A 12,931-nucleotide genomic window follows, 5' to 3' on the forward strand; every position below is an offset into this window, starting at 1 on the left:
TCACTCAGAAACGTATTCCAGTGTCTGCTTGCAAGCTGAAAATCTTTGCCTGTATGTTTAGCCCTACCTACCCTTCCCATAGGCTACTGTACTGACGTTACAAGCGTGATTCAGAAGATACGGAGAGATTTTTTATTAGCTAGAGAAGAATGGATTAACCTTTTCCAATGGTAGTTAAGGATACTATAGGCCTAGTTATCACGTTTGGCGTCAGATTTATTAACTACAAAAAGGTAAGACATGTTTTTAACTCTGGTGCCGCTCTACACACACAAGCTTGTTAGCTATCTAGCTCAAGCTTGTTAGCAAGATAGGTCAAACGACATTCAAAGTTCCTCTATAGAAGCCGCTCCTCCTAGGTATAATTCTGTGGACCTAATTCAGAAAATGCATGTCATAACAAGATGCCCAGCGCTTCAAGCCTCCTCCTCAACCCTCTCTCGCGCTCTCCCCACCCCGCAAAATTTCAGTCGCAGTAATTTAATAAGCTAAATGTAAAAAACAGTTGATTTAACAGGTTAAAAAAGGAACAGAAAAGAACTATATAAACCGGTACTTTTTTGGGGGTTCGAACAAGTTCAGAACTTTGTTGCTGGTCGGAACAGTGGAACGAAAAAAAAAAAAGTGTTCTGTTCAGTACTAAACAATTGGAAAATAATTTTAGTTCCAACCCCTTGTTAGAACTGAATATGAATGTGTTTGATTCAGGATGTTATTTTCCATTCAGCAGTGATTCATCTGAGAATGTTGGAGTGTGTGTGTGGTAATGTACAGTACCAGTCAAAAGTTTGGACACACCTACTCATTCAAGGGTTTTCCTTTATTTTTTACTATTTTCTACATTGTAGAATAATAGTTAAGATATCAAAACTATGAAATAACACATAAGAAATCATGTAGTAACCAAAAAAGGGTTAAACGAATCTAAATATATTGTATATTTGAGATTCTTCAAATAGCCACCCTTTGCCTTGATGACAGCTTTGCACACTCTTGGCATTCTCTCCACACGCTTCATGAGGTAGTCACCTGGAATGCATTTCAATTAACAGGTGTGCCTTCTTAAAAGTTAATTTGTGGAATTTCTTTCCTTCTTAATGCATTTGAGCCTATCAGTTGTGTTGTGACAAGGTAGGGGGGTATACAGAAGATTGTCAAAAGTCCATATTATGGCAAGAACAGCTCAAATAAGCAAAGAGAAACGACAGTCCATCATCACTTTAAGCAATGGACATTAGACATTAGACCAGTGGAAATGTGTCCTTTGATCTGGAATCCAAATTGGAGATTTTTGGTTCCAACCGCCGTGGTGTGGGGGTGCTTTGCTGGTGACACTGTCAGTGATTTATTTAGAATTCAACGCACACTTAACCAGCATGGCTCCCACAGCATTCTGCAGCGATACGCCATTCCATCTGGTTTGGGCTTAGTGGGACTATCATTTGTTTTTCAACAGGACAATGACCCAACACACCTCCAGGCTGTGTAAGGGCTATTTTTACCAAGAAGGAGAGTGATGGAGTGCTGCATCAGATGACCTGGCCTCCACAATCCCCCGACCTCAACCCAATTGAGATGGTTTGGGATGAGTCGGACAGCAGAGTGAAGGAAAAGCAGCCAACAAGTGCTCAGCATATGTGGGAACTTCTTCAAGACTGTTGGAAAAGCATTCCAGGTGAAGCTGGTTGAGAGAATGCCAAGAGTGTGCAAATCTGTCATCAATGCAAAGGGTGGCTATTTGAAGAATCTCAAATATATTTTGATTTGGTTAAAACTTTTTTATTATTCTACAATGTAGAAAATAGTAAAAATAAAAAATAAAACCTTGAATGAGTAGGTGTCCAAACTTTTGACTTACCTCCGTGGTACTGCGATGGGACCCGGGAGGGACGGCCACTTCGGGCATGCTTGATCCGCCTGCCATCTTTCCACTCAATAGCTAGAGGAGAGAGCAGGGCACAATGTTTCAGAGACACACTTAACCTCAAAGGCTAGCCGACACCATTCAATAATTCTATGAATCAACCATCTATTAATAACTAGAAGAAATACACTTGATCATTAGCAACAGTCAATGAGATGTGTGAGGCCAAACTATCACATCAGCATCTGAGACTTCTATACACACATTAAAGTAGCCTAAATAGAGGACCCTTCTCGAGCAGCATCACTAGAAGATGTACATTGCGCTTTTCAAATGGACAATTACATTCCATTTCTTGACATTCCATTACCTTTTTGTGGCACTGGCTTCCTCATGCTCCAGTAATACTGACTGAGTTCAAGACACAATAGTCCACTCTCTAAAGAAGGGAAATGAGAAGGCAAAACAACATTGAAGTAAACACAAACCATTTGATACTTCACTCTTCATGTTAGGTCAGAATTTAGGTCCAATTTGGATCTTTCTTGTACATTGTGTTCAAGAAGCCAGTCTGCTGTAGCCTATACTAGTTCTAGCCCGGTTAGCCTTTTAAGGGTGATTCCAGCATTATGGACATTACATTTGCACGCAAAATCAAACTTGAATTTCTAACAGATTTGACAAACAAAATAGAAATTAAAGTTTTGATATGTATGTCTATAGTACCCCTTAGGGGAAGTGTATACCCCAAAAATAACTGACTTCTAAATATTGGCATGTTGGAGAAATAAAACAAAAATTACCGTTATGGATGTTACGGAGTCTCTTTTGACCAATGGGTATGTTAACTGTGTAGATACTCCTCTAAGAAAGCCAATGTTCCAAACCGCAGGTCTCTATCATAATCCATTAAAAGGTTATTGGAGTTTTTACTCTTGTAGGATTGCAAAGATTAGGGTGACTAAATCAATGGAGGCCAGAGAAGAAATGTGGTCCAAAATCTGGAAAAGAGCATTGCGTCAGCTAGGCTGGATGCTGTGCGAGAACTAAGGCAAACTGACAGGCTCACTGTTGAACTTATCTTTCTTCTCAAATCCCGATATAGGAGGTAAGATAGATATCAATTTTGAGACATGACATGTATACTGAACAAAAATATAAATGCAACAGGTAAATTGTTGGTCCCATGTTTCATGAGCTGAATAAAAGATCCCAGAAATTATCCATACGCACAAAAAGCTTATTTCTCTCAAATTTTGCGCACAAGTTTTACGTCGCTGTTAGTGAGCATTTCTCCTTTGCTAAAATAATCCATCCACCTGACAGCTGTGGCATATCAAGAAGCTGATTAAACAGCATGATCATTACACAGGGGCACCTTGTGCTGGGGACAATAAAAGGCCATTCTAAAATGTGCAGTTTTGTCACACAACACAATGCCACAGATGTCTCAAGTTGATGGAGAGCTGTTGCCAGATAATTGAATGTTAATTTCTCTACCATCAGCTGCCTCCAAACTCATTTTAGAGAATTTGGCAGTACGTCCAACCGGCCTCACAATTGCAGACCACGTGTAACCACGCTAGCCCAGGACCTCCACATCTGGCTTCTTCACCTGCGGGATTGTCTGAAACCAGCCACCCGGACAGCTGGTGAAACTGTCTGCACAACCAAATAATTTCTGCACAAACTGTCAGAAACCGTCTCAAGAAAGCTCATCTGCGTGCTCGTCGTCCTCACCAGGGTCTTGACCTGACTGCAGTTCGGCGTCGTAACCGACTTCAGTGGACAAATGCTCACCTTCGATGGCCACTGGCACGCTGAAGAAGTGTGCTCTTTACGGATGAATCCCGGCTTCAACTGTTCCCGGGCAGTATGGCATTGTGTGGGCGAGCGGTTTGCTGATGTCAACGTTGTGAACAGAATGCCCCAAGGTGGAGGTGGGGTTATGGTATGGGAAGGCATGAGCTACAAAAATATAAACGCAACAAGCAACCATTTCAAAGATTTTACTGAGTTACAGTTAAATCAGTCAATTTAAATAAATTCATTAGGCCCTAATTATGAATTTCACATGACTGTGAATACAGATATGCATCTGTTGGTCACAGATAACTTTAAAAAAGGTAGGGGTGTGGGTCAGAACCTGTCAGTATCTGGTGTGCAGCGCGACACATCACCTTCGCATAGAGTTGATCAAGCTGTTGATTATGGCCTGTGGAATGTTGTCCCACTCCTCTTCAATGGCTGTGCGAAGTTGCTGGATATTGGCGGGAACTGGAACACACTGTCGTACACGTTGCAAAGCACCCCAAACATGCTCAATGGATGACATGTCTGGTGAGCATGCAGGCCATGGAAGAACTGGGACATTTTCAGCTTCCAGGGATTGTGTACAGATCCTTGCGACACGGGCCGTGCATTATGCTGAAACATGAGATGATGGTGGCGGATGAATGGCACGACAATGGCCCTCACGATCTCAACACAGTGTCTCTGTGCATTCAAATTGCCATCGATAAAATGCAATTGTGTTTGTTGTCCGTAGCTTATGCCTGCCCATACCATAACCCCTAAGCTACCATGGGGCACTCTGTTCACAACATTGACATCAGCAAACCGCTCGCCCACACGACGCAATACACATGGCCTGCGGTTGAGGCCGGTTGGACGTACTGCGAGCTTCTTGATATGCTACACCTGCCAGGTGGATGGATTATCTTGACAAAGGAGAAATGCTAACTAACAGGGATGTAAACAAATTTGTGCATAACATTTTAGAGAAATACGCTTTTTGTGCATATGGAAAATGTCTGGGATCTTTTATTTCAGCTCATGAAACATTGGATCAACACTTTACATATTTTTGTTCAGTATAAATAACAATTTTTTTGCAGTGGTGGCCATGATTTAGCAGCAGTGTTGCGTCGCTGCTGAATGCATATAGGGGAAACACTGACAGTATGAAAATCTGGATACCCCCCTGTGAACCCTTTCTAAAAAGCCATGAAATACTATTGACTGAAATATCCTTGAGACTTGGCCTCCTGTAATGGTCAAAATTCATACAATTTCCTACTTAAAAGTTTCAAAAAGCCTGAACTCCAACATATAGACCTTCAGGATAATTATGGACGTGGTTTAATTTGGAAACGACTAACTTTATTTGTGGATGATCAAATTGACTTTCCCACGGACTCGCTCTTAACGCTCCCCCTTCTGTCTGCCAGGCAGGGGGTCAGCGTTGGAAGCAGACGACAGGGTACAACAAAGAGGTGGCCCAGATCTCAGTCACCCACCCAAACACACTCAACTACCAGTTGGCTACAACACACAGGTCATTAGGTCAGACGAACAAACAAACAAGTTGCTGAAATCATATTGGTCCTCAAAGTAGACTAGATTTGTTTAGCATCAACACACAGCAGTCACAGCTACTCACAAATCCCTTGATTTTAAAATGCATGCACCCAGGACATTGAAGTTAATAGCAGATAAAGGCTAATTGACTAATTAAAGCATATTTACCAAATAGCCACGCTAAACACACCAACCATTTAAAGATACACTACCAGTCAAAAGTTTGGACAAACCTACTGATTCAAGGGTTTTTCTTAATTTTTACATTGTAGAATAATAGTGAAGACATCAAAACTATGAAATAACACATATGGAATTATGTAGTAACCAAAAAAGTGTCAAACAAATCCAAATATATTTTATATTTGAGAATCTTCAAAGTAGCCACCCTTTGCCTTGATGACAGCTTTGCACACTCTTGGCATTCTCACAACCAGCTTCATGAGGTAGTCACCTGGAATGCATTTCAATTAACAGGCCTTCTTCAAAGTTAACTTGTGGAATTTCTTTACTTCTTAAATGTATTTGAGCCAATCAGTTGTGTTGTGACAAGTTGGGGGGGGGTATACAGAAGATAGCCCTATTTGGCAAAAGACCAAGTCCATATTATGGCAAGAACAGCTCAAATAAGCAAAGAGAAACGACAGTCCATCATTACTTTAAGACATGAAGGTCAGTCAATACGGAAAATTGAGAACTTTTAACGTTTCTTCAAGTGCGGTCGCAAAAACCATCAAGCGCTATGATGAAACAGGCTCTCATGAGGACCGCCACAGGAATGGAAGACCCAGAGTTACCTGTGCTGCAGAGGATAAGTTAATTAGAGAGTTACCAGCCTCAGAAATTGCAGCCCAAATAAATGCTTCAGAGTTCAAGTCACAGACACATCTCAACATCAACTGTTCGGAGGGGACTGTGTGAATCAGGCCTTCGTGGTCTAATTGCTGCAAAGGACACCAATAAGAAGAAGAAACCTGCTTGGACCAAGAAACACGAGCAATGGACATCCGACCAGTCTGGCGTCCAAATTTGAGATTTTTTGTTCCAACCGCCGTGTCTTTGTGAGACACGGTGTGGGTGAACGGAGGATCTCTGCATGTGTAGTTCAGACCGTAAAGCATGGAGGAGGTGGTGTTATGGTGTGGGGGTGCTTTGCTGCTGACACGGTCAGTGATTTATTTAGAATTCGAGGCACACTTAACCAGCATGGCTCCCACAGCATTCTGCAGCGATACGCCAACCCATCTGGTTTGGGCTTAGTGGGACTATCATTTGTTTTTCAACAGGCTATTTTACCAAGAAGGAGAGTGATGGAGTGCTGCATCAGATGACCCGGCCTCCACAATCCCCCGACCTCAACCCAATTGAGATGGTTTGGGAAGAGTCGGACCGCAGAGTGAAGGAAAAGCAGCCAACAAGTGCTAAGCATGTGTGGGAACTCCTTCAAAACTGTTGGAAAAGCATTCCAGGTGAAGCTTGTTGAGAGAATGCCAAGAGTGTGCAAAGCTGTCATCAATGCAAAGGGTGGCTATTTGAAGAATCTCTAATATATTTTGATTTGGTTAAAACTTTTTTGGTTACTACATTATTCCATATGTGTTATTGCATAGTGTTGATGCCTTCACTATTATTCTACAATGTAGAAAATAGTAAAAATAAAAAATAAAACCTTGAATGAGTAGATGTGTCCAAACTTTTGACTGGTACTGTTTATCAACAACAAAGTAACCTTGCAGCTTTTTTCTCCTAACTGGTTTAGAATAACAGATTGCTGATTATTTATACACACCAGGAGCAGTTCATCAGTAACAGTATCAAGCTAGCAAACTAGCTAGCTACATCATTTCAGCAGGCAATCAAATAGACTTCTAAATTAAGCTAGCCATAAGCTCAGTTGCTGTAAATGTGCATGCTAGCTACCAAAAGCTAAGTTTACATTGGGCTGACAAGCGGCCATAAATAACGGTTTCAAATATGCAATACTCGCTATAGCAATGGAGAATGAGACACCAAAAATGAATCATAATATGCAATAAAAAACCTTAAAATATCATAGTCTTCAAACCTGTCTTCAGTTGGTTCTCGCAATAGAAGTGCGCCTTTTTCCTTGCATCAAGGGGATGTCGTCCAAATTTTTGCGACCAGCTCCCTCCTTTTCCTTCCCAGAAAAAAATGACAGCGGCATTAACTACTAGCTCGGACAGACCAGCTCGCTGCTATTACCACTATTATTTATAATGGCCCACGTCCATGCTGTACTGGCTATAAGGGAAAATAACTACCATCATTAGCCCGTTTAATATGACTAAAATGCCGATTTTTAAGTTAGCCTAGCTAGCATAAGATATCAAGGGTTCCTATTCAAAACACAAAGCCAACACATGGGACTCCCCTCAGGGCAAAAGCCAAGCAATTAATCACAGTAGCTAGATATTCAGCCAGCAAATATGTGTATTTAAGAGTGAGGATATGAAGAGGTACCTACCTCCAAGCTAATAACATTGGCATGCTCGAACAACAGCTAACGTTAGCTAGCTCCGTCAACACAGCATGCTAAACTCAGCTAACGGGCAGACTATGTTAGCTGGCTATCTATCTATCTATCTATCTATCTATATATCGTTGGACTGAATATAAATACATCAACAAATGCTAGCTAAATTACGGGCAAAATGTAGGGCTTGAATGTGTGCTTGTTAAAAAGAGGATAGCGTGTAAACAATATATTCGAGTCTGTTTACCTTGCTTTGTAATGTTTGTGTATTTTCTGATGTGGATTAGCTAGTGGCTGTCCATTTTTTCTTCTTCTTTAAATTTGTTGGCGGATAGCAACCGTGAGGTGCATACACCGCCACCTACTGTACTGGAGTGTGAGGCCATTCACGGACTCCCTATTCATCTTTTCCTCTCATCTAGCTCTGTTTCTCTACCTACTGCTCTGGAGTGAGTTCATCACACTTCGTAGAAAAATTTGCTCTACCAACAAACCCTACACCAATAAAAAAAAGAAGAAGAAACTTACCACTATTCGACTACTTGGCCCTATCTGATCCTACACCAGGCCGGCAGCCTGGAAGGACGGTACACTATCGCTCAACCTCTTCTCCACCCAACCTGACACCACATATGGATCTGCCAGAAGGACGAGGCTCAATCTCAGTGGTCTTCACTGCACCTGCCAACACAAGTAATTAATCCTCACTCTTGTCAGGTGTAGTGGTAGATGTTGCCTTCTTCCACCTTTTGCTTTTCTGTTTTCCTGCCATGCTGGATTCCTTTCCTTCATCTTCATCTTCTTCCCTCCCATCCTCGCTCTCGTCAGGTGTAGTGGTAGATGTTGCCTTCTTCCATCTTTTAATTTTCTGTTTTCCTGCCATGTTCAACATACTTTCATTGGGGGGGTATGGAGAACTACACTCAAAATATGTATTATCGCCACCAACTGGACAGGGGTAAAATAAAAAGCATACGGGAAAGGGAAAATGAACATTAATCCACACACACTACAAAAACCTTACTAACAAAAAGATATACACTCCCACTCCTTCTGTCCTTCAAAAACTCAAATACCCTGCTCAGGCTCTGGGGCCTGAGAGGGTGGAACCACACCATACAGTACTCCATGTAGCTCTTCAGATGTGAAATGTTTTAATTCCAAAAAGAGTTCAGCTGCAGAAACAATGATATCAAGCTTTCTTTACTTCCTTTCAACTTGTGCAGTTTTGTTTATCACTATCATTATAAATGACACAAAGTCCACTTTCTTCATATGAAGAATTTCTGGGTTCATTTATTCTTCTTCTTCTTCTTCGAGGTGTATTGCTGCCACCTACGGTATGGTAGTGAACAAGATGTTTTAAAAATGTCAGTTTTACAGTACTAAAATAAAATAAAATTTTAAACATCCCACTCCTTCAGTCATAGTCCAAATCACATCCCTACACAGGCTCAGGGGCCTGTGAGGACTGAACATTAGCCGACATGATTCCTTATAATGGCTCTGCTGTAAAATCCCAGAATCCCAAAAAACATTCAGCCACACTCACAACGATGCCTATTTTCTCAGATTTCCTCTGTTTCCGCTGTGCAGATTATAACCAATGCAATAAACAATACAAATTCCACCTTTTTAACATGCAACATGTCATGATCCTGTAGGCGAGGACAATTTTCTGGTGTCTCTAATCCAACTACCATGGTTTCTTCAACGTTACTCTGTTCTTCCACTCTTCTCACTGCCTCTGGAAAGAAGACGCAGGACAGCTTTTACACGCTGTCTAGACTGGGCATGCGTCCGCATGTTGATTTTGTACATCCACACCAGACGCGATCCAAGACACGCAGGTTGAAATATCGAAACGAACTCTGAACCAACTATATTAATTTGGAGACAGGTCGAAACGCATGAAACATTCGTGGACATTTAGCTAGCTAGCTTGCAGTTGCTAACTCATTTGTCCTGGGATATTAACATTGGGTTTTTATTTTACCTGAAATGCACAAGGTCCTTTTTTTCTGGATCTTTGTAGAATTTTGACCTAATTTGAGTCTCACATAATCGTGTGTTCTCTACCCCGACATTTAATCCCCAGATAAAAGGGGAAACTACTCGTTTCTAGTAATCTCTCCTCCTTCAGTGGAAGTCTTCTTCTTCTGTGGACTTTATATGTCGGTTGGCAACCAACTTCAAGGTGCATTACCACCACCAACTGGACTGGAGTGTGGACCTCAGTTCATCGTTCAACCACCAAAGTGGGTATATGCTCCTAAAAACCAAGGAGATGGGAGAGGCGGGACTTGCAGTGCGTCACGCATCAAAAATAGAACAAAGTTCTATTTTAGTGCCTGGCTACGCAGACATTCGTTGACGCACGCGAGCAGTTTAGATTAAACAATTGAATAAAATGTATGTGTACATTTATTTTGCAACGCAAGTGGTGTGGTCATCATGTTACTCTTGCCACCTTTGTCTCTTTCACCCTGACAGGGCACTTCAGGAATTCGGGCCATGTTCGCCACCACAATTGCAGTATTTCGCTTCAACTGGCATACGATACTCCTCCCGTCGACATACACTTGACACATGTACAAATATTTAACATTTCACACTGCATGGGTTTGGGCATATCCCAAATAAATGTGCGAAGGAAGAGACTTCTTCAAAAAACAATAGAATGGATGGAGTGGGCTTCCTTACGCCATCCACCATATGGGTCAGTCGCATGCACCAACCACTGCATCTACTTATTCAGTTACATCCTTTGCACTCATTTCTAGCGCCACTCCAGAGATAACCCCCTTGATAGGCGCCCTGCATCGCAGATCCACACACAACACATTCCAATCCAAAATCTTTTTCAGGTGCAATGCATACTCCTTCTGCTCCTCGGACACACAAACAAAATAAAAAAATAAGCCCACTACTTGTTATCCTCACTGACGCAACCTCATCCAACGCATCTGCAATTTCCATCGCGATGTCAAATGGATCTCCCAGGTAACTCCATCAGTCCAAAACCTTCACTCCAACTTAAAACGAGTCAGAACTAAGTTTGTATTTACTAGATTCCAAGACCACTTTACTTCTCTTACTGTATTTCCTTTTTTGTTGGCCACTGTAATCCATTCCTTCTCACTCTCATTTCTGGGAATGCATAAAAGTCAAATCACTAGGAACTCAGTTTGCAAAAACGTAACTACTATACACTGAGTGCACAAATCATTAGGAACACCTTCCTAATATTGAGTTGCACCCCCTTTTACTCTCAGAACAGACTCAATTTGTCGGGGCATCGACTCTACAAGGTGTCGAAAGCTTTCCACAGGAATCTGGCCCATGTTGACTCCAATGCTTCCCACAATTGTGTCAAGTTGGCTGGTAGTGGATGTCTACTCCGAATAGCTCGTTCCAGATTGAGATCTGGTGACTGGGCAGGCCACTGCAGTAAGCTGAATTCTCTGTCATGTTTGTGGAAACATTCCTGTACAATCCTAGCCTTGTGTCATTGGGCATTATCCTGATGAAAAAAATCAATTAACAGATGGATATACTGCTGCCATGAAGGGATGCACCTGATTGGCAATAATGTTCAGATATTATGTAGCATTAAAACGTTGCTCCACTTTTATCAAGGGGCCCAAGGTGTGCCATGAAAACACACCGCACACCACCACCAGCCTGCAATGTTCACACGCGGCATGATGAATGCATGTACTCCCTAGTCCTCCTATCAGCGTGAAACAGCAGGACCAGGCAATGTTTTTCCAATTCTCCAGTGTTTTCTTTCCTTAGCCCACTGCAACTGCAGTTTCTTGTTTTTTACTGAAAGAAGTTTAACTCAGTAAGGTAATCAGCTGTCATACCCCCTTCGTGTCAAGGTACGACAAGTTGTGCATTCTTTGGGAAACAATGTTGTACAGGCCTGTCAGTTGACTAACTGTAGCCCGTATGTTTCTCTGCACAATTTGTGTCAGCCTCCTTTGTCCTCTTTCATCAGTGACCCGTTTTTTACCACTGGCCAGCCTGCTGTTGGCTGGATGTCCTTTGGGTGGTGAACCATTCTTGATACACACAGGAAACTATTGAGCGTGAAAAACCCAGCAGCGTTGCAGTTCTTGACACACTCAAACAGGTGCGCTTGACACCTACTACCATACCCCGTTCAAAGATAATAATAATATAATATGCCATTTAGCAGACACTTTTATCCAAAGCGACTTACAGTCATGTGTGCATACATTTTTACATATGGGTGGTCCCGGGGATCGAACCCACTACCCTGGCGTTACAAGCGCCATGCTCTACCAATTGAGCTACAGAAGACCATCTTTTGTCTTGCCCATTCACCCTCTGAATGGCACACATACACAATCCATGTCTCAAGGCTTAAAAATTGTTCTTTAACCTGTCTCCTCCCCTTCATCTACACTGATTGAATAATAAGGGATCATAGCTTTCACCTGGATTCATGGAAAGAGCCTAATGTTTTGTACACTCAGTGTACTTTCCACTGTGTGTATTTTGCAAGTTATAAAGAAGGCATTCTAAGATGTGGTAATTTAATAAGCTAATAACCAACATTTCGACAGACAAGCTGTCTTCATCATGGTATAATGACAAACAATGCGGGTCACTAGTTTATATAGTGTCAAAGGACACAAGCAGGTGTCTGTAATCATTGCCGGGTGTGGCCTAATAGCATTGGTTAATTCACAGATAAACAGAACATACAAAAAACATGGATAGCATACGATCATAGATACAACTTGGCTACATAGGCCCACAAACATTTACAATGAATAGCAAAATAATCAATAATCACAAGAATGGCTTCAAATCAAAGTCTAAGTTGAGACCGAAGGGAGCAAGGGTCTTTAAATTAAAGATCCAGGCAGCCTCTCGTTTTAACAATACGTTGTCGAGGTCACCCCCTCTCCAAGGGAGGGTGACATGTTCGATGCCGATATAACGTAGGGACGAAATCGAGTGGTTCGCTTCCAAAAAAGTGGGCAGCGACTGGGTATGTCGAGTTTTTGCACCTAATGGTGCTACGATGTTCAGAGATTTGTACTTTTAATTCGTGACAAGTCTTACAGTGGGGAAAAAAAGTATTTAGTCAGCCACCAATTGTGCAAGTTCTCCCACTTAAAAAGATGAGAGAGGCCTGTAATTTTCATCATAGGTACACGTCAACTATGACAGACAAA

The 12,931-nt window shown here is 41.8% G+C and overlaps 1 protein-coding gene across 8 annotated transcripts in view; it reads right to left on the reverse strand.

Moving 5' to 3' along the window:
• The window catches only part of LOC121585936 (polycomb protein SCMH1), a 51,043-nt gene extending 41,182 nt beyond the window's left edge, over positions 1-9,861 (reverse strand). For 2 of the 8 annotated variants that reach the window (XM_045226136.1, XM_045226129.1), the window contains exons 1-5: positions 9,715-9,861; positions 8,247-9,465; positions 7,290-7,382; positions 2,235-2,303; positions 1,859-1,939 (exon numbers count right to left, since the gene is read on the reverse strand). In XM_045226136.1, coding sequence (XP_045082071.1) covers positions 1,859-1,939; positions 2,235-2,259 — 106 coding nt within the window. In that variant the 5' untranslated portion in view covers positions 2,260-2,303; positions 7,290-7,382; positions 8,247-9,465; positions 9,715-9,861. The other 6 variants (XM_045226131.1, XM_045226132.1, XM_045226133.1 and 3 more) reach the window with 6 other exon arrangements.
• Between the last annotated feature and the right edge of the window lie 3,070 nt (positions 9,862-12,931).

Source organism: Coregonus clupeaformis, chromosome 17, assembly GCF_020615455.1.
Source record: "Coregonus clupeaformis isolate EN_2021a chromosome 17, ASM2061545v1, whole genome shotgun sequence".
NCBI classification, from domain to species: Eukaryota; Metazoa; Chordata; class Actinopteri; order Salmoniformes; family Salmonidae; genus Coregonus; species Coregonus clupeaformis.